The sequence below is a fragment of the Pieris napi genome, chromosome 4 (assembly GCF_905475465.1).
Source record: "Pieris napi chromosome 4, ilPieNapi1.2, whole genome shotgun sequence".
Taxonomy (NCBI): Eukaryota; Metazoa; Arthropoda; class Insecta; order Lepidoptera; family Pieridae; genus Pieris; species Pieris napi.
Genome location: NC_062237.1, coordinates 1,803,219 through 1,825,589, shown reverse-complemented (window position 1 = coordinate 1,825,589; position 22,371 = coordinate 1,803,219). Strand labels below are relative to the sequence as shown.

At 33.8% G+C, this 22,371-nt stretch overlaps 1 protein-coding gene across 1 annotated transcript; it reads right to left on the bottom strand.

The window, feature by feature from the left end:
• Window positions 1–1,584: 1,584 nt before the first annotated feature.
• On the bottom strand, window positions 1,585–21,139 carry LOC125049217 (peptide transporter family 1-like). The gene is made up of 14 exons (XM_047648367.1): window positions 21,044–21,139; window positions 20,162–20,243; window positions 19,423–19,564; window positions 17,597–17,683; window positions 16,761–17,035; window positions 14,678–14,760; window positions 13,863–14,033; window positions 13,334–13,459; window positions 11,470–11,592; window positions 10,531–10,850; window positions 7,523–7,742; window positions 6,161–6,247; window positions 3,153–3,302; window positions 1,585–1,807 (listed from the first exon to the last, which is right to left on the bottom strand). The coding sequence occupies exons 1-14, from the start codon at window positions 21,077–21,079 to the stop codon at window positions 1,628–1,630; spliced, it is 2,082 nt and encodes a 693-aa protein (XP_047504323.1). The 5' UTR covers window positions 21,080–21,139; the 3' UTR covers window positions 1,585–1,627.
• Window positions 21,140–22,371: the final 1,232 nt, after the last annotated feature.

The window sequence follows — 22,371 nt, the reverse complement described above, 5'->3', positions numbered from 1 at the left end:
GCTTTTTCTCTCGGCCTACACCCTCTGTCTTCTTTGCCGATGAGTAGGAATGCCTACAAATTCAAATTTTATGACGTGGAATAAGTGATTCATGTGTTAGCTTTTAATATTTATTTAATTAAATTCTAAACATTTTTATGAAACATATTCTTTTGCTACAAGTGCGCATGTGCAATTATTACTCATTTGACTCGTTCGGTTATTTACGAATTGTTACAAATTGACTCGAATAACTGCCCGAAGTGGGAAGGTCGAGTCTGAGTGGGGACGAGATTATAAAACACATGCGCACAGGCAAATTTGGGATTATTCAAGTTGGCAGCTCTCTAAAGCTGCGCTATTTTACGTAAATCAATGTGTGCTAGTAAAATGAATCAAGTCATCATTGGAGTGTTTAATTTCCTACCCTAAGAACTAGACCAACAAGCCTTAACACATGTATCTTATGTTCCATAATAAACATATTTTATTTTATTTATTTTAATAATATCTAACTAATATATTAGTTTCTAGTTAATGCTAAGGATGTAATAACCAAAGGTTTTAGCAAATTATCTTTTAACAAATAGCGTTTAATATCCGCGATCTCTCAAAAAACTCACGTTTTTATTCTTCGATAAATATTTAAAAACAATATAGGCGTCGTATTCTGTTTATCATAAATCTTCTTATATAATATTTACTGATTCCATTTTATCGCTACGTGAGGAAGACAAAGTTCAACGATTCAGACTATAAATATATTCGTTGAAGGATAAAGAAATATTTGTTAAACACATACTATATATACTTTTGGAAATATGTTACGAAAAGGAAATAAACATGAGAACTTCTGGTCTAAGATCCCGCTGCAGGATTGGTGCGCTCATCGACTATTTGTTTAAAACCAATTTTTTATGTTTATTTATAATTAAGAGAATATATATTTACTAGGGTGCCTTTAAAAATTTGGCCGCCATTATTTTTAATTAAAGTGTAATGAATGAATCAGTAAGACAGACATATAAATGTGTCCGCCCTTTTCAGAGGTTACTAAAGTAGAGGAAAAGTATAACGTGACTTGGCTTTAGTTTTGACACCAGCCTTGCGATTTCGTAACTCACTTTTCGAACTCTCACAGCGGTTTTCGCAGCGGCGGTCGCGCTCAAATCAGTCGTGAAGCAGTCATTTTACGATTAGGCATTCTGATAAGGAGGGAGCTTGTAGTTTATTGTTTATTATCCAAAACCTGCCCAGGAATCACCGTAAAGTATCTATAAAGAGATGGTAATCCGAAGACGCTTTATTGAAACCTTCTTTATTGAAAAAAATAGTATTACTAATATTAATATAGCTATTTATTTTATTTAAATCGTCACGCCTATATCCCGAAACGGGGAAGGCAGAGATCACGGAGCTCGTCGGTTATTGGTTCTTTTTACGTCCTGTCTCCAGTATCCCCTGGATTTGGGCCAGGTATGTTACCAAGGCTTAACCAACCCGATTTCACCATCCACGATTGCCTTGATATATCATACTTGTTAGCCGCTTCTCACTCTTCCGTTCTACAAGACTGTTTAGATTGCTTTAAATAAAGATACGGTATTGAAATAAATTATATGTTTATTAACGAAATGACTTATATACACTATTCTAACAGATCTTCAATTTGCTTGACTTGCTGATACAAGACATCACTGTTGCTTCGGCTTTTCTTCTTTGTTATGTCATCATCACAATCGTGACCAAACTCATAGCCACGAGAGAGATAATGGAACACTATTATTGAAGCAAACATGAGTCCAGAGTAGAAGAAAGACTGGGTTTCCTGAAAAAAATATGTTTCATTGATAAAATTTGTGTGTTGCCATTTGTGTCAAACCATAAAAACTTTCCACTCGGAATCAAACCTATGCTTTATACTTCAACTCCAAAGCCACGAACACTGATTGTTTCGTTTGGGCTGAGGGTAGTTTACAACATAGTTTTGACCACTCAAAGAGTATTTAACTATAATAGTTTATTTAAAAAAAACAATTGGAACGTATAAAATAAATTACATTTGTCTTGCTTTTGTAATATTAACTATATTCTACTATGTACTTTATCCCGTGAATTAGACATAATAGACATAGACAGAACATTTATTACTAACAAAACACACACACACAGAAACACAAAATAACAATAATTAAAAATAAAAAAGAATGATAGATAACATTCGTGAAATGACATCGATAAAATAAATAAAAATATGTATTAAAGAATCCACCCCACTTCACGATGTCTCGACATCATCATCGTGAAGTCAAAATGCTAATCACTTAAGACAGACTGATTGATATTGGCTGTCTACAGCTCTAAGACGAAACTTCAGGCAAGGTCCGTCCAATTAACATTGTCAGTAACGGTCAAATGGCTGCAGACTGTCGACCAATACATTTCACAAGGACAGTCGGAAAATTGATTTCCTTTTGAGCTTGCCAAATCTGCCGAATCTATAATTTATGTGGAACAATGTCGTGTGGGATGAACCGGTCAATAAATATTTTCGAATTACACATTAAAAAATTCCGTTATTTTCTTTTCATTTAAACTATCTGTTACTTAGAAAGTTTTATGGATTAGCGTTCCCTAATTGCCATCATTTCCCATAAAATCTGATAAAAGCCAAGAGGCTGATTGCAGATGGATAAAGAATGAAAAATAAAAAAGTTTTATGAATGTTTTCATCCATTACACGTGTTGGACAAAAACAATAGATTAGCAGCCCCGAACCCGAACATTTATTTTGGATTTTATTTCTATTATTTAGTGGAAGTAAGACGTTATTATATATATTTTACTAAATACTACTTACGGCGTCTCCTTTTTGAAATTCGAGTTATAGAGTATAATATGTACTATCAATACTTCGTAGGGAAATAACATTTTGTTCGAGTTACAAAGTCTAACTGAGGATTTCGATTAACAATGTTCGAGTTATAGAGATTCCACTGTATTAGTTGTTAACGCCATCTATTGACGGGAATTTGTAACCAAAAGGCTAAACGAAAAAAATTGTGTTCTCTTCTTTTTAGTGAACAGACACGCGTATACTCTTTTATTATAAAGCAAATCAATCCAAATACACTATTTTAATCTTAACGTAATTAAAGTATGGACTCAAATACCTGCTGATAATTAGTGAAGAGCCTTGTGATGACGATAATGATGATGTTTCCAAAAGCTTCGGTGAGCAAGAACACGGCAGTCATCACGGCTTTCATACTATCCGGGGATTCTTTGAAAGAGAACTCATTTCCCGTCACTGCGAATAGAACCTGAAATATTGTGTTATGTACCATCACCACCACCGACTGACACCACCACCTGATTGATTGATTGATTGAATCAATTAATTTTACGATTGAGCTACTACATCTACTTCAGTATACTCCCTCATAACACGGTACTCTTATAACGCATTTTCATATTACGCGAGTCCGTCGTACGGGTTTTCCCCCATACAACGCAGTAATTACACACGTTATATTTCTGTAGTTTTTCATGTATAAAGTACGCATATATTCGATTTAAATCCTCTTTAACAAGAAAATAACGTGTTATATGGGGTCATACAAGCGCAATATCTAATAATACTCCTACAACGCGTTTCCTATAACAGGGAACTAATCTACCGTGTTATAGGAGGGATTAGTCGACACTTTCTTATGAAGTAATTTACGACGCGAGCCTTTCAAACCTAGTCCTTTGAAAAAATAAAAAATATATTTTTTTAATTTATAATTGTGAATCTTAACTACATTCTCAACTTTTTACTGATTTTTTTTTTATAGAACAGGAGGCAGACGGGCAGCAACCTCAGCTGACGTTAAGTGTTACCGCCGCCCATGGGCACTCTCAATCCCAGAGGGCTCGCGAGTGCGTTGCCGGCCTTTTAAAAATTGGTAAGCTCTTTTCTTGAAGGACGCTAAATCGAATTGGTTCGGATACTTCAGTGGGCAGCTGGTTCCACATAGTGGTGGTGCGCGCCAAAAACTGCCTTAAAAAACGGACACTAGTAAAACGGCGGACATCGAGTTGGTACGGGTGGAATTTTGTATTCTGCCTCGTTCTCTGTTTATCATAGCATAAAAGCAATTTGACAGAGAGAGACGAAAGAATTTATTTTATTTTTAATACAAATGAAACACAAGTAGATTTAAAAAATATGTGTCCCTGTCTACCCTTATTGCTGGCATTTTCCCGCTGAATTGCGTATTTGAATATTTATAAAGAATTTTTCTTGAATCTCAGACCTTTTTACTTGATAGATCTAAAACTGTTAAACTCAATCTATCTCGTGTCAGACCTGGAATATGTTCTCGATACATCAACTCAGACCCTTAATAAATAAACTCAGCGTCTAGATTTTCAAATCTATGAAAGACTTTCTTTTTCTTTTATTTAGATTGCTTTTATTGCATTTTAAAGTGGTTTTTCGTCGTCACATTTCGGTGATTTGAACGCATTTGTTATTTGTATGGGACTGAGTGTGTAATTTTGTTCATACAACCTTAGGTGCCTTCCAAACCGAAATATTAATGATTAATCTTTGGTGACCTTCTTTTGTTTTTACTACGACCAATAACCGATTCCGTGACATATTTAAGGGCTTAACAGCTGCCCACTAAAGCACTTCGAAAGCTTGCGCTATGATAAAAAGACTAGTCCTTTAGGTAAAACGGTCCAATTACATCGATTATATTAATATTAGGTGCTTAGATATTAAGCGTTTTGTATGGGAGGACCAAAAATAGAAATTTCCATAACAAAAATGTTGGACACAAAAACGCACTGTGTTTTCTTTCAACAACTAATCCTTCGTGCCGTTCCTGCAGCACTGGTGCCACGTTTGAACTCGTACTCGTAAATAACATGATATTTAATTTCCATTTTATAAATAGACTGAAGCAAATAAACAAAATAAAAACGGAAAATGAATTGAATCATGGTCTTCGAAAAACAAATGCACGAGTAAATAGCAGTAAAAAATTGAATTTGGAATTCCTAACCAAAGAGGAGATATTTGAGGCCAAAGTACGATAAAACGTCAATGTCATGTAAGGACCTAATATTTATTATAAATGACCTATTAACATTCCTGTAACTTGAAAACTTTTAATCGTTAATACATATCTAACAATGCAATACAACCATAACATTTGGACGAAAGTTCGACCAAGACATTTAGTTAACTTAAACGACGAAGTTAACGTTCAATTCAGCAAATGCATGCAGTCAAAGTTAAACCAATTGTGAAACGTATTATATTAATATCCATTGTGGCGATATCTACAATCTGTTACAAAGCACTGCAATGACCTGAAACGCGATAAATTATTCCGACCTCGACCTTAGCCACTGGTGCTTTCGAGGATCCCCCCTAAGTTGGAGGAACAGTCCGTCTTTCCTCTATAGACATAATTCATGACGGAATAGATATTCGACTTTTCGATATATTTCAAGAAGAGTCCTTGCCGCCCACCACAACTAAAAGGCCGGCTACGTACTTTCGAGCCAAACGAACGAGCTTTACGAGCGGCGGTATCACTTAGCATCAGGTAAGTCTCCTGCCCGTTTGCCCCTCGTACTATAAAGAAAAATGTGGAACCAGTTGCCCACTTTTCGAACCATTGGACTTACAGTCCTTCAAGAGTGTACCAATTCTTAAAAGGCCAGCAACTTGCGAGCCTTCTGGCATAGTGAGTGTCTATGGGCGGTGTTATCACTTAAGAACAGGTGAGCCATGTCCTGTCCCGCCCATGGGCTCGCTGTTACATATAAAAAATTTAAAAAGCAAGTAATAAACATCTCATCAGGACAACCAGTCTTCAGGTTTAGATTTCCTAAACTACACATATATCATAATTCGTGTAATTTATTAAGAACCTCTTACCTGGAAAATGCTAAAAATTCTTTGTTATTTTTTTAATTTGATGAATCCTAAAACCTCTCTCATCAGGAAGATACAGCACGTTGATGGTACATTTAAGGTTTTAATTATATAAAAAGAACGAATCTTATACTAAAAGCAATTTAAATTTTTATCTTTGAAGCTTAGTTGTTAATATTTTAGTATGACAAAAAGGTTTTAATGTCATCGGTATTCAAACATACTCAAATAATAAAGTACTACCTCTGCTATTGACATAATCAGGAACTGAGGCAGCAACAAAGCCATGGTTATGGAGTTTGGCTCAGAAATGGTGATCACATCAGCTTTCTGTAAGTCAAAGGAAAACTATAAAATTGTATGAAAATGTCTACGGCCGTCGTTGTATTACACAGCTTATTGATTTCGATATTAGGTTGGTTTTTCTTTGTGTAGTCTTCTAATTAACAAAGTAGGTCCATAGTGATGACTTTAAAGCAGTGTTTCCCAACTGGGGACCACGCCCCACAGGGGGGCAATCTGATTGTTAAGGGAGGGTTATTTGATTTTAGGAATTTAATTTAAGAATTATGTTTAGAAAAATTACTTACAGTGACCTATCATGTAACAAGAGAGTGAGTATGAGTTTCTTAAGTGAACAATTCAATTTTTATATAATTTATATAAAAAATTATAAGGATTAAAAATAAGGGTAGGGCAGTAGAAAAGACTGGAGAGCTTTAGAGGAGGCCTTTGTCGGAAGACAAGTTGTAACCGAATTACCGTATGCCGATAATCAATAGATAGTAAAATTGTTAATATATTAGTTAAACTCTAGTTAATAGTCAAAATGTGGTTTTTACTCATAAGTAAATTAATTTTAGGCACACGAAACTACTCTGTAAAACTTGTTAACAACAATAAAGGCTTTTATTATTTATTATTATTAAGGGTGGGCATGGCACATACAAGGTTGGGAAACACTGCTTTAAAATGAATAATTTTAGAATTTTGTATCTTTTCGAACAAAGTCAGATACAAAAACGATTCAATTACAAAACAATAATACATTTTTAACATCAACATCCGTACTTTATAATAAAGTCTGTTATTTCCGATAATTATACTTTATACTTTATGAGAACAAGTAAGTACGCGAAAATACTTTATTTCGAATGATGTGATTTCTTTTGTCGTAAATATTTTTTCGTTAAACGGAATTTATCGATTGGCGCTGAATCGATGTTGCCACTCGCCATTACTCGTAAAATCTGTCAAGCCGTTTAGGAGTTTAATTATGAACACGTGCACAGAAAAATTTATATATATACCAGCTGTTCATTTGCTGTATAGATGTAACCTAGTTACCGACTGCAGCGCCATCTGCCGGAATGATTTGAATCTAAACCATCCAGGGCGCCACCCAAACGCATACAAAAGAAGTCATTCAAATCGGTCCACCCGCTTAGTATAAATATATATATAACAGCGCAATGAACCTTATAATAAATTACACATTAATTTGATTCAGTCAAAAAGAGATTTGTACAAATTTAGAAACTAGTTAATTTAAAGCCCGTATGTCAAAAATATATTCAAAATGCATGATTTCTTAAAAATACTCACATAAACACCATCAACTCTATTCAAAATAATACAATAGACGCCTCCACTCATCATACTAATGTCAGTTAAAATTATATTCGATCCCATTCGTAGTGAGTACAACGAAGCGAATACTTCCATCTGCTTTGAAACACCATTTGTTATAACAGCTTCTACTTCGCTTCGTCTTTCATTGAATAAAGTAATCGACGAATTGTTGAGTAGATTTGACGCTAGAAATCTAAAAATATATTACAACGATGAGTACTAATACACACTGGGAGATATCTAGGAACGTTATTCAGAAATGAGTTAAAACACGAAATCATTCTCCAAATCTTTCAAGCTTTCAACATTCTTCAACCGCCTCAATTCGCCTTGTGACGAGCGTACAACAGTCATCCCAGAAGTCCTAGGATACCCGTCGATTTTATTAATGAACTTAATATATATTACAGTATGAAAACAATAGACAATAAAGCATAATGAAGAATTGATATTAAAATCTAAAAAAATATCACGTAAACTTAAGTATGTATTGTAAATACATACATAGATCTCTTTGTTTGGATTTAATAAAGCGGGTCTCACAGTCGATTTTATTTAAAAACTTAGATACTTAATAAGTAATAAAATATAGATAAGAATAGATAATGAAGCATAGACTTCTAATGCAAATATGTAGATTACCCAATGGACACAGCGTCATATACGATTTTTTTATCAGTATTTTAAATTATTGAGCAGTGTTGGCTTCAGCGTGCGACTCTCATACCTGAGGTCGTAGGTTTGATCCCCGGCTGTGCATCAATGGACTTTCTTTCTATGTGCGCATTTAACATTTGCTCGAACGGTGAAGGAAAACATCGTGAGAAAACTTGACCCAAAAATGTCTTAGTCCCAAAAAGTCGACGGCGTGTGTCAGGCACTGGAGGCTGATAACCTACTTGTCTATTAGATTTAAAAATGATCGTGAAAAAGATTCAGAAATCTGAGGCCAAGACTTAAAGAGGTTGTAGCGCCACTGATTTTTTATTTTAAATAAAGAAACGAATCTTACTACATTATTTAATTACTAAAAATTTATATTAAAGATTATATCTACCTATAGTAATGAGTAGACTTAAAAAACTGAATGTCACCGAAACGTTATAAACTCCTATTTCCTTCGCAAAGTGAGTTAATATACTCACGTGAATAATTTCCGCGACACATCCCAAGCTTAAAATTAGTCTCGCAATAACCCTCTGATCCAATTTAAACCGTGAAAGAATAAATTGCCTCAAGAAACGTCGTCGCTTAAGAAATGAAATTTTAATAATTTTCTTATTTCCAATATAAGTCAAAATTTGAACATTTGTTTCACAATTATGTAGCTTAAGCATAATTTTTGAATTCTTTCACTGGTAGGAGTTATGTAACCTAAGTTTAGTTGTTACATATCAATATTTTAGTTAATAATCGCATACTTGAAGCCAATATTAAGCCCTTTAGTTATTACCACACTCATAAATTGTATTTTGACATTCTCGTTTCCGATAATGTCCAATAACATAATTGTCATTTAGATTTGTGAACCCATAGATAAGCCAAGGTAGTTTTTGTTAGCGTCGCATTCCTATTACCCCTAATTCTGTTTTAGTTATAAGCTTATATTTTAAATCATTAAAGTCAGTTGTTACCCAGCTTCAAACAAAGTGTTTTATTTGGACATATCCATACAAAAAACCGCCACCAAACTTAATTCAGGTATGAATTTAATTAGATATAATTTTAGAAATACGATAGAAAAGGACTATTCATTTTGATAATTTCAATGATAAACTACATAAACTAAAAATTCAGATTAAGTTTCAATTTATTCTAAAATATATGACAATTACGGTGGACATAAGATTTACAAACAAAAGTTTTACTTAATAACTATATATTAATAGACCAGTGCAGATAGCCTTTAAAATAAATAAAAAGTGAAAAAAATTACAGTAGGATGAAACCTATTAGAAAAGGAGGAGAATATGATCAAAATGAAAGGAAAAATAAATTACGGTCGATCTGAGGTCGGGAAGGGGTAGAGAAGTAGGGAAGGGGATGACGGGTCTGGGCGTTACTGCATACGATTTTTTGCATTTTCTGAGAAGATTTACTATGGTAATATATATATATTTTTTTACCATAGGAAAGTAGAGATTTCAACGCACTGAAAGCACACCAAATTTTTTAAAAAAGCTGAAATTTTGACGTCAGAATTTTCGATTGAAATTAGGGTGTTTTTTCGATATTAATTCAAAATAAGGTGAAAAAATGAATATTTTTAATCAAATAAATCACAGTATATTTGGGACATAATAAGGTAAGTTTTCACCAAATCTCGTAGAAAAAAATTTTTTTTTGAAAAAGTTATAAATAAAAAACCAAAAACTTGGTTTTTTGAATTTTCCACCTAAATTTTGAGGTTATGTGAAAAATCTGCAAATACAAAAGTTATAGATCTTTTTATTGCCTACTACTTTGCCATTTAACTTTCTTCGATAGGACTTTTAGTTTTGCCGGAAATTGAGATAAACCGTTTTTTACCCTTAAACCTCCCCCCCCTACCCCTTCCCGACCTCAGATCGACCGTAATTTATTTTTCCTTTCATTTTGATCGTATTCCCCTGCTTTTCTAATGGGTTTCATCCTACTGTAATTTTTTTTGGTTTTAAAAATTATCGGCACTGGGCTGTCTTCTATGTAATATAATACAGAACATAATTGAGGTAGTTTTTGATGTTTAAAGAAAGTAGCTTTAAAAGTTTTAAGAAGTGAGTCTGGTTTTAAACGGACGATTACTCCAGTGTCAAAATCTCATACGTTGTCGTGCCGTTTCTGGAAAGGAAACCTTAGTACGCGTGTCCCAATAGATTATTACGCATTTGTGAAGGAGTCGTCGTGAGAAAAGTATGTCTAAGACCTAAAAATCGACTTCAACTGTAAAGTACAGACGGTGGAATGTGCCCCATATCCCAATATTAGGCCAAAACTCTTACCTGACCACAGGCAACCCAGATTTGCTCTTATCAACATTATCTATAAACCTCTCCATTTGATTTCCACTAATAAAAAACGAAACTGCCTTTTTGTCTTCTAGCCATAAATTTTCATCCCTCGGTTCAATACAACCTCCGCCAAAAGTTGTAGTCAAATTCTCCATCCCTTTCACTCGTACACGCTTGTTGGTGAAGTGCGAGTGAGGTGGAATGGTGTAAACAATGTTTTGCCCATCGTTGTGTATGGCAACAGAGCAAGGGTTGCCATTAAAAATTCTAAGCTGAGATAAACCAGTTTGTGGCAATTCTGGATATGTTGTCTGTAAATGTAATGTTCGAATTATACGCGAGGTAGTTTATTTTTTATTCTATTCTTTTTTAGTCTAACTTTAGTTAGACTTAGGATTTCATTAAGGTATCAATAATACAAATTCTTTTTGCAAATATAGAAATGTTTTATTGCGAGCCATTGCGAAAGAAGAATGGCAGTTTTACACATTAGGCCTCTTCTCTCGAGCGCCAATATTGCGTTACTGCATGTCAAAGCACTTTCTGATATACAACATTTTTTGATGAGGTAACTTCGATCAAGATCAAACCATGCATCTCCTCATTCACCTCAAGATCGGAATTTGTTGAACTGACACGAATTCGACGTAAAAATGATGCGTAGTTTTGTCAACGGATGGCACCACATGCTGTTTGCATTCGTAAAATTAATTTACTCATTTATTGTTATTCGATAACTTATCCGATATTTTATTACTTATTCTGCTATTCGGAGCGGAGAAGAATCCACTAAAAAAGAGATAACTAACATCGGTCCAGCCGTTCTCGAGTTATAAGTGTTGTAACAAACACGACTTTCTTTTATATTTATATATATTATATACATTAATTTTAAGTTATTTATTTGCAATAATAATTCAATCATCTTACCTTTATATGAATTTCAACGAGTGCCGATGCAATAAACGCGATCGCCGCCAATATTCCTCCAACTGTCAATTTGTGTAATGGATTCTTTAGCATATTACGTCTCTCTAAATATGGGTATATGTACTAAAATAAATTATAATGCTTTACGTCACTACCTTGACAGTTCACAAGTATGTATTGAATGCTTTTTCTTTTTTTTAAAGTCTTTATAGCTAATAGAATACTCTATTGAAATCAAAGAAAATGTTTATTCTCTTTGATTAAAAAAAGCGTTTAATCATCTTAATTTTATGAAAGCGATATTGTGTTGCGTAGAATGAAATCCTTATATCAACTAAGACTCCGAAGTTTTTGCCGCGTACCACCACTATGTGGAACCAATTCGGCTTAGGGTCCTTCAAAAGAGCGTACCAATTCAAAAAAAAAGAGTGTCCATGGGCATCACTAAACTAATTTACTCCTAATCCATTTGCCCCCCGTTCTATATAAAATAAAACTTCCACAGGTGATACAAAACTATAGGCCTATACCTAACTAAGCGATCGCAAAGTATGCAATTAATATATTTCATCAATACATGTTAAGAAGTTCCTTTGCTCATAAAGATTTCAAATTGCTTCTAAATTTATACGAATTTGCAATCTAGGGCATTTCAAGCGAACAGGAAGACACTTTGATTTTATTCATAATTGCATTTATTCTACTTCAATGGAACCTGAAATACTGCCTTCTATAGTCACAAATACAAGTTGAAAAAATCGTAAAAAGAATTCTTTTTTATAATCTATATAAAAAGCTTTGCTGTTTTTCTGATACGTCTATTATTAACGAGATTATAACAATAGCATAGCAATTCGTTTTATTGTCATTAGTCCACAGTATCACATACATTACTTATTACATAAATATACAAATTCATATAAATCTTCATTACATTATTATATAACATTGAATTTGAGTTCGAAGAACTGTTTTACGCTGTTATCAACTAGGTCGATTGAGTAATATGAACAATTAAATAATTTGTTATCAGTAAACCAGAACATTATAAACTTATTTTTCTTGCCTGTCCGCTATAACTGAAATACCCTCTCAAATATTTCTTGGTTGTATAAGTAACTGCAGCCCAAAAATAAACAATTAAAAGTATTGTGATACATTCTTTACATTCGACGCTGCTCTACAGCAGTATTCAAGGCTTTTATTAAAAATGTGAACTAAATATTATCTCTACTTATAATATACATACTCTGTAATAATAGTAATACTACGTATTTGTTACCATGGTTACCTACGTTTTACATTAAAAACATCGTGGTCAAAAGAAAAGGAATCTAACTTTTGATAATATATATATCTTTAATCCCTTTCTTTAAACACAGTTGTGAAACACAAACTACATATAAAATTCGTTTATCCCTAGAGCAGTGTTGGCTTAGTGGCGTGCGACTCTCATCCCTGAGGTCGTAGGTTCGATCCCCAGCTGTGCACCAATGGACTTTCATTCTATGTCCGCATTTAACATTAGCTCGAATGGTGACGGAAAACATCGTGAGGAAACCGACATGTCTTCTACCCAAAAAATCGACGGCGTGTCTCAGGCACTGGAGGCTAATCACCTAATTGCCTATTAGATTTAAAAATGATCATGAAACAGATTCAGAAATCTGAGGCCCAGACCTAAAGAGGTTGTAGCGCAACTGATTTATTTTTATCCCTATGTATGTTTTTAAAATATTATATGATTTTTTTTAAATAAAGTAGTTATATGTTTTACATACAAGATCCTAAACAGCCTCCCAAAAATAAATTTACAATATTACATAACAAAAATTATGATAAATTATGTTAAATAAAACCTTACCTTTTGCGTCAGGGGAATGAAAATGAGAATACAAATTGGTGCAATGACCTGAAGCTGATCTGGCTTGATAGTAATGAAACCCAATCTTCCGTCCATCTTCGTTGCTTGTAACGTCCATCTTGAACCCTTAAATATTTATTTTAACATACAACATTTTAATATAAATATTTCAAAATTACATAAAAACTCTAATTATTGTTATAACAACAATTACAGATTTTATTTTTTTTTTGTTTTTTTTTTTACCAGTAATCTAGGCTTCCAATATACATGATATTTTATGAATCCAGAACTCTTGAGTTTTTTGAAAATAGAATGTCTTTTTCAAGGGAGACCCAAATATTATAGCCCCAAATATAATTGGTTTGAATATTACCATAGTTTTATTAAAAATTGACGTAAATTAATATATTTAAGATAATTAAGCTTTTGAGTGCTTAAATCAAAGAGTACATGGTTTTCTATATATAATGCATTTGCCATATGAAAATATTACTTTAGGCAAATTAGTGAATAGAATTTAACTTACCATCTGATCTAATAAAGACCAAAACACTGGTATTACAGTGAACAACGCAAGTATCGACAGTGTTTTCTTTACATCGCGTATAAATCGTTGGTCATATTTGTGATGAGCGCTGTCCAGCCAGTGTTCATTTTTCTCTTTTTTCCCTTTCAAAAATGTATTTTTGAGACCCAGCTACAAAAAATCTTTAATAATTACCTAAGCTTAAGATAACTTTAACGTGGAATGATCAGTGTTGGCCTAGTGGCTTCAGCGTGCAACTGTCGTCACTATATTCATACGCTCAAAGCTATGCCCCAAGAAATGACGCATTTAACACTTTTTATACTCACTGGTACTGTAAAGTAAATCATCGTGATGAAACCGGCATGCCATAGACCAGAAAAGTCGTCCTGTGTTAGGCTGATCACCTACTTGCTAATTCGAAAAAAACTAATGATCACGAAAGTTATACAGAAATCTATGGCCTAAAAGAGTTTTGTATTGTTTTGTGTGTTAATGTCTTAAATTTATTAAAATACTTCAACTAAGAGAGGGTTATATGATACTAAGATTTTTTTAAATTAATTCTAAATTCTTAAGACATGACTTGCAACATTGTACACTAGATCCTCTGGTATAAATCTCATTAACTTCAACATTTTTTTCTTTAAATCAGTCCGTGTCTTCCGTAACAATTAATATTACTTCTTCTTTCATTTTTAGTTACTTTCGTGGCCGGCACACAACAAAAGAAACATGACATATCGTCTTTTGTTTATTTCCAGCGATATTTCTTCTTAGCGATATTTTGATCAATATTGGCCATATCTACTTACAGCAATACACTTGACAAAATCCAGAACTATATTTCCAGATGGCTGTTTCATCACATATTTGTTTTTTGCACTCACGAATATTACTGCAAACACAAACAAAAATTAAATTCTCAAGTATTTTGAGCGAAGAAAAATCTATTGGCATTATCGCGATTCGACTCGGGACTTCAGGGAATCAAAGAAGATACAGATAATTATCATTTAATAAATAGTAGACTGTACTACTACATTAACGCATATATGAAAATACGTGGTGTTTACATTACTAATAGTAAAATTAGAGATAGTATCTATATTTATCTTTGTTTAGCATTCTAGCATGTGAGTATTTGCTTGGGTCTCCTGTGCCTGAGTCTACGAGACACGCAAGCGATGCTCGTGTGTGTGTGATTTTTGTCAAAGGCCTCAAACAAATCCCGCCATTTCTGTCTGTCTGTTCTGTCCTGTGCCACTCTCCAACAAGTACCACCTGCTTTTTCCTTAATCTAAATCTGCTTAATCCACCTTCTAAGTTGTCATCCTCTTTTGCGTTTATTGTAACTTGGGCAATGCAATTTTTGCGTCAATTTCTTTTATAGTTGCATCGGTCATCGATATTATCTGACATATTATATATTACTGTTATTTAATAGTGTATAATTACTCTTAAAGTTAAATAGTATAATTATTTCGCTTTGAAAAGTCATCCTTCCAAAACGGTTTACTTGTTATCTCAACGTAATTACGAATAAACCAATTAAAAACAAAATTAAAATCCCCGATAAACGTGTACATTGCATTTACATAATCGTTTTTAACGTCCCAAAACTTTTTTACTTAAACTTTTTGATTGACATAAGTTTAATAAGAACTTTATCAAGAATGTCTTGATTTTAATTTTAAAGTTATTTCAATTATTTGTTTCGAAATAAGGAAACGTAACGTCAGAAACAGTTCTATTTAATTATATCCAAATTTCATAGAAACGTCAAAAACTGTCTTTTGTTTAATTGTTCTTTTGTTTCGTAATTTCAAGTTTGCAACATTACCGGGACTCTTGTTATGACATGCAATCAGCACTTGGTTAGTCTAGTAAAATATTCCGATCATATGAAACGGTCATGAATTTATAGAATATGGTTTATGGTATCTCAAGATCCAATTGGTAGCTAATTCCAAGAAGCAGATGCAGAGTGCTGCAACACTTCTAACATTTATTGCTATTGATTGTAGGAAACTGTGGAGGCGGTTCCTCCGGCTTAATGGGAGTATCTTCGACCATTATACATCTAACTGGTCTCAAGGCCTCAGTGGCTAAGGTCGATTCATAGTAACGTCTACGAGGAACGCAAAATTTTAATAAACTTGTGTCATGTGTATAAAACTAGATAAGTTTTATCTAAAGTAAACAATTTTACATTAGCTTTAGGCTTACTGTGTCATTTTACATAAAGTAAATTTGTAAAGTGACGCGTCCTACTTCGTATTACTTTAGAATAAGAGAAAATAATTTAATTTATTTGATATTCAAATAAATTTCTTTAGAGGTTTGAAGGGTATGATTTTTTTATAGACCGGTAAACGTGCAGGATGCTCTCCCGATGTTAAGTGATACTCATGGACACTCCTAATGCCTGAGTGCTCGCGAGACTGTGACGACTCTCACTCTCTGGGACTTGGGACGTCCCCACTAAACTACACCAACCGAAAACAAGCTAAGGGAATTCCCCGTTCCGTTCGATAGATGAACATCGCACATGGGTTGATTGATCTCTGGGATACCTTATGATTGCTTTTTTTTTATTTAAAATATAGCCTATTATTTTCAGTGGGGATTTGGGGCCCTTTGAATCAATGGGGCCCTTGGCTGCAGCCCAAAAAGCCCTTAAGTAGATCCACCCCTAAAGAGACATATTAAGACAGAACTATTCAGAATGATTAGAACCTAAATATCGTATCGCCATTTAATGATTCATATTCCTAAAAGGCAGGCAATACACTTCCAAGACGACAATGTAAGTATCCATGGGCCACTTACATTGTCAAGAATCACTTAACATCGAGAGAGCCACCTGCCCGTTAATAGCAAAGATTCTTAACATACCAATAGAAGCAAGAACAACGAATCCTGGTGCACCAAACGCCAGCGAATAGCAATCTTTCTCCCCAAAGCAGTGGACCTCTGATCTCAATATTGGAGATACAGTCTTCGCAATCAAACTACCAATACATAACGTAAAGTAGAGGATACTGAAGTACACCGCTAAGTGCTTTTCTTGGTGGGGCAAGACAAATTGTTCCCCCCCAAAGGAGGACACACATGGTTTTATCCCCCCAGTGCCCACGGTTATCATGAACAGACCTAAGAGTGTACACAATCTGAAATAATATGATAATTTTAATGTCTCTTCGTATTTGTTATCACGTACAGTGTACATCTTAAAAGTAATTTGCAGAAAGAGACTTAGAGGGAGTGAAAAGGGAAGATATATGTTAGGAAATTAATGAATTTAGTTGTCATTAAAATATTAAAAGTGTCGTAAACACAAATTATAAATTTAATTTTTTATATTTATTTCTTCGATAATAAAAACACGTGGCATTTTAATTTACTATTCGTCATTTAAGATTTCAATAAATTATTTTGCATAAAATATAAAATACTAATATTTCATAAATTCTCTTTACGAAATTTTAATTTTAAAAATAGAATTTCTATAAGGTAATTCACCCTTCTCACTCTCTCTCAATCAGTCTCAATCGCTCTCTCCCTTTTCTTCGACAAAAACGCTGCACATCTTCGTGACGTTCCGTAAAAATTTTACCCTCATGCGCCTAAAGAAGTTTCACTTCAAAAATATTTAACCTAAATTACTCATAAGTCATTAGGTACATTAGTCTCACGGCCAAGTACAAATTAAATAAAAAAAACAATCAAACCTTCCAGGAAGGTTCAGTTGCGGAATCGCAGTAACAGCCACCAATATGTTACCCGCTGCATACACGAACATCAAATAAAGTATTGTCCTGAAAACAAAAGAATCTCAATTTACATAACCTTTGTATAGGTCCGTTTCAGCTCGCCGAATCTGTGGTCAGTGACAAATTGAGTGTCCAATAGCGCATAAAGTCCGCGCTTCTTTTTACTTTTTGTAACCTTTGGATATTTATTTATTGTTCAAAATAAATTATTATTATATTCCCTACTATAATGCTGAATTACGTTTATTTATTTTTTGTCAAGGGGACTAGGGCGATGTTTTTGACGTTTTCGTATAGAGATTCCACGGTTTGAAGATTGGAAAACATTTCAACGGCCTGCTTAATAGGTAAAACAAATCAAATTTGCAGTATTTAATCAAGAACTGGTGGCAATTTGATAGGGTTGATGTCTTAGTCATAGATATAGGAAAAATTATGTAATTTGGAACTTTCTATCTTTGCTTTCCTGGAGAAGCCAACGGCCTGCCTAAACGGTAAGACCGAAATGAGGTGTTTTAACAAAAGTTGTAGAAAATCTTGAGCAATTAATAGAAGTAGTGGGAAAAATTCAAAATAGCTGAAACAATATGGCCGTCACACAAAGACATCTGGTGTTTCTCGCGTGACCGAGCTGAAAATATATTTGGGTACATTAATTGAACCGTTCATTAAATCTGTAGATATACTTGAAAATTTGTTTCAATCTAAAATTCGACCGCAAGTGAAAATGGTGATGGGTGGCTTAGTGGTAGGGGGATAAAAAGCTTATTGGTAGGGGAATAAAACTTGGGGCACTTTTTGGGGTGAATTTTTTAGAATTAAAAATAAAATTAAATCAATTTATAGAGTGCCGTTTTTTACGGAACATCCGATTTGACCCAATCGTAAGTACCGGAGTGAAATTAAATTGGGCAAAATCGATAGGAGAGATTTAAAATAAGTTATTTTCATTTATTTGCGTCTTTAGATATGGCCAGGGTGTCCGGGAGAGATAAAAATTTCAAAGAAAATCCTCCACACATAGTCTATGGAACAAGTATTGTTCTTCAAGTTGAATCAGTTATTGCAAGTGACTCCAGTTGGCCTTGGCCTCCGATTTCTATATCTATTTCCAGAAGTGATTCGAACATTACTTTTCATTTACAGTTCGACAAATATAATTTCAGAGAACAAATTATTTATTGACGTGTTTTTGATCCGGTAAAGTGTTTAAAACTATAATACTTTTTAATTGTTTATTTATAACCACCGATCTCGATTTAAAAAAAAAAATTTTTTGTCCATGACTACTTGTGCTCTTGTGTTGTTCTTTAACATTATAAATAAACTAGTAAGTACAAACTCTTATACATTTTTGAGGGGCCTCATAGCCTAGCGGTCTTATTAAGTGGCAGCTAGGTGAGGGGTACCGGGTTCGATTCCCGGTTCGAGGGCAAGTTTTAATTTAATTTAAATTTGTTCTCGGCCTTTGGGAGGGTTGTGCGGTACCGGGCGAGTGCCTAAGCCGTACATGGAGGACATGGTCGAATTTCTAAGGCAAAAAGCATGAATTATAAAAATCTTATACTTGACGCTGGCTAATGCACAAACCGTGCCAGAGCCATTAAAAAAAAAGCACAATCTCCGAAAAACCTCTAATGATTAAAGATTAATCCTTGATGCCCAAGGAGAAGGGTAGGTGTTGACGTATAATCTTTTTCTTCCTTTTCTCGATAAATAATGAAACAAACTCTATAGCTACATTAATATAGACTCAAACTGATGTTTAGGCCTTTAAATATTACCTGAATTTCCCCAACCAGTTATCAGCTACGATGCCGCCAATTATGGGAAAGACGTAGACAAAAGTGCTAAACAAATGGTAAGTTTCCGTTGCCTCTTCATCAGAATATCCGAGTTTACTTCGCAAATATAATGTAAGGAATGCTGGAAAAATATTTAAGTTAAAATTTAAAAGTTTAAAAATAATTAAATAGATTTAAAATATAAAAATTTGTTCTTATTTGAATAGATCTTTAGGAAAGTTATTATTATTGTTCAATTGTTTATTTATATTTAACTAGCAAACTCGGCGAACTCCGTTTCGCCACCAGAGGCTTCGTTTTATGTAGCATTTCGTTTGGTGATCCCGCTTTTCTGTTGAAATTTTTCCGGCATTTTCTTTGTTATAAACCTCACGGAGCCCGAGACCTTTCCAACGAATGCAAAACCGTGGAAATCGTGCGTTCTGGAGTTATAGCGTCAGGAAGGAAAACCCGACTTATTTTTATATAGTAGATATATGTTTCAGATACGAAAACAAAGTTATGATATTATAACTATTATGTATGTATTGAGAAAAATGCTTTCCCGCCTTTTTAACTTAAGATTGGAAGTTATATAATAAAATTGTTTTAATCATATACAACTGTATTTATTTTAATAATAAACAACGTGGTTCAATACTACGTTGCTATTTAATCGATTCGATATATATAATTAATAAAATATATATTTTAAACTTATGCACTAAAGACATCTTACCTCTCATGCCAGAAAATGAAAATCTCTCGCAGAATTCTGTGAGTATTATTATGATAACTATTCGCGGAAAACGGTTTTTGACCTGAAATTAAATTAAAAGTAAGTAGTATAAATAAAAATAATTTATAAAATGTCATAATATAGGATCTCTACATTAGTTATTCCGACGTGATTTGTGAGCGCAGATGGAAGGTGTCCCTTTTTTTATAGAACAGGGGGCAAACGAGCAGGAGGATGATGTTAAGTCATACCGCCGCCCATGGAGGGCTCGCGAATGCGTTGCCGGCCTTTTAAGAAAATACACCCTACAAAACAAATGAAAGCTTGAAGTACATCCACTGGTTATCCACAAAAGTCCATAACAGCTGTTTTATAAACTACATTTATAACGACCACTGGTTTCTGTTTCATTTTCTTTATATGCAAGTAGGTGATCAGCCTTCTACGCCTGACATGGCAGATTCCTAAGGGGCCGTTCAAGTATTACGTAAGCAATGTAGGGCTTTCTTATTTGGTGATTACGTCAACAGTAAGTATTAACTTTTTTATACATATTACCCACACATTGTCTATGCTTGAAAACGAAATGCATTTTCGAGGATTCTAAAAAAAAATACAAAATAAATAATATAGTTTATGTACTGTATGTATGGGGGGGTAAATTGGAGATAAATTGCAGTAAATCTGCTTACGTAATACTTGAACGGCCCCTTATGATGTTTTCCTTCACCGTACGAGTAGTGTTAGCGCACATAAAAAAATCCACTGTCTAGCCGTGATTCGAACGCAAGGCCTAAGTAAAGGAGAGTCTAGCCACTACACCGAAATTGCACCTTTAACACGGTGTAAAAAAACATTCGTTATTCGCACTCTTACACTAACCTTTGGTCGTGATTCGGCTGAAACCTGTTCCTCCATATTAAACACAATATAAACTAGATAATTAAATTAATTTCTTATTTATATCATTTGCAAACCAAACATGTCATCTTAAATCATGACGTCACGCCATTATCAGACACAATAAGGGAAATATGAACTTTTATAAATAGACTGTTTACAAGTCTCTTTCAGCCAAGGGTATGTTCCAAGGTCATTTGTAATAAGGTTATTAACAAGCCTCCTATGAAATAACTAAATAAATACAAACAAAAATAACTTTTATTTATCCTAACACACATTTACTTTAGTTTTAATAATTTTATATTATTCTATGTGGTTTTGTGTTATATAAGTACCTCCTATAATTACCAATTTTCCCTTGATATGGCCACCAGAAACCAGTTATTGCGCTATGCTATTTAATATCGTAGTTCCATCTTATGGAGTCTTAAGATACATAACTATTAAAAGTACGTCAAATTATCGGCTGTGTTTATGCTCTTGTTTAGCATTTATTTGCTGAGAGATGTGAATTGTTATCAATGCTAAAGAAACTAAGAGAACTTCGGAGAAATGAAGGCCTTAGAAAATCATTAAAAATATATATAAGAGCATTGAACTGTTTTCCAGAATCAAAAATAACGTTAACGCTCGTTATCTGCTCATTTATCTAGATATTTGAATAAAATTGGCCGAAGGTTGTTCTATAGAATGAAAAGGAATTCGTTCGCGTAGTAATTTTCCATAGACATATACAAATAATATGTATAATATTTGGTACTTGATAAAACGTCAGTTTTGATACAATAAATTTTAAATATTACCTTTTTTTTTCAACTATAAGTTATCCATATGTTATTTTTTCACAGGTTGAATTTCTTTAGTAATGCATTCAAAACTAGCAAACAAACATCAGAGGAGTTATTCGGTCTTATACATGCAGCTGAGTTTCAGCATCGGACGTCAAGACAGAATACAAAATACCATTTGTATCACCTTAACGTCCGTCGTTCCACCACTGAGCGTTTCTTAAGGCAATTTCTGCGGCGCACCAGCACTATGCCAGCTGCCCATTGAAGTATTTCCAAACCAATTCGATTTAGGGTCCTTCAAGAAAAGAGCGTACCATTTCTAAAAAGGCCGGCAGCGCGCTTGCGAGCCTTCTGGCAGTGCGAGTGTCCATGGGTGGCGGTACGGCGGGCACTTAACATCAGATGAGCCTCCCGTGCCGAGCCCGTCTGCGTCCTGTAACGTAAAAAACATACAAACAAAACAATTAATGTATGGCTATTTTGTAAACCTAATATCTTATTTATCTATGGGATATA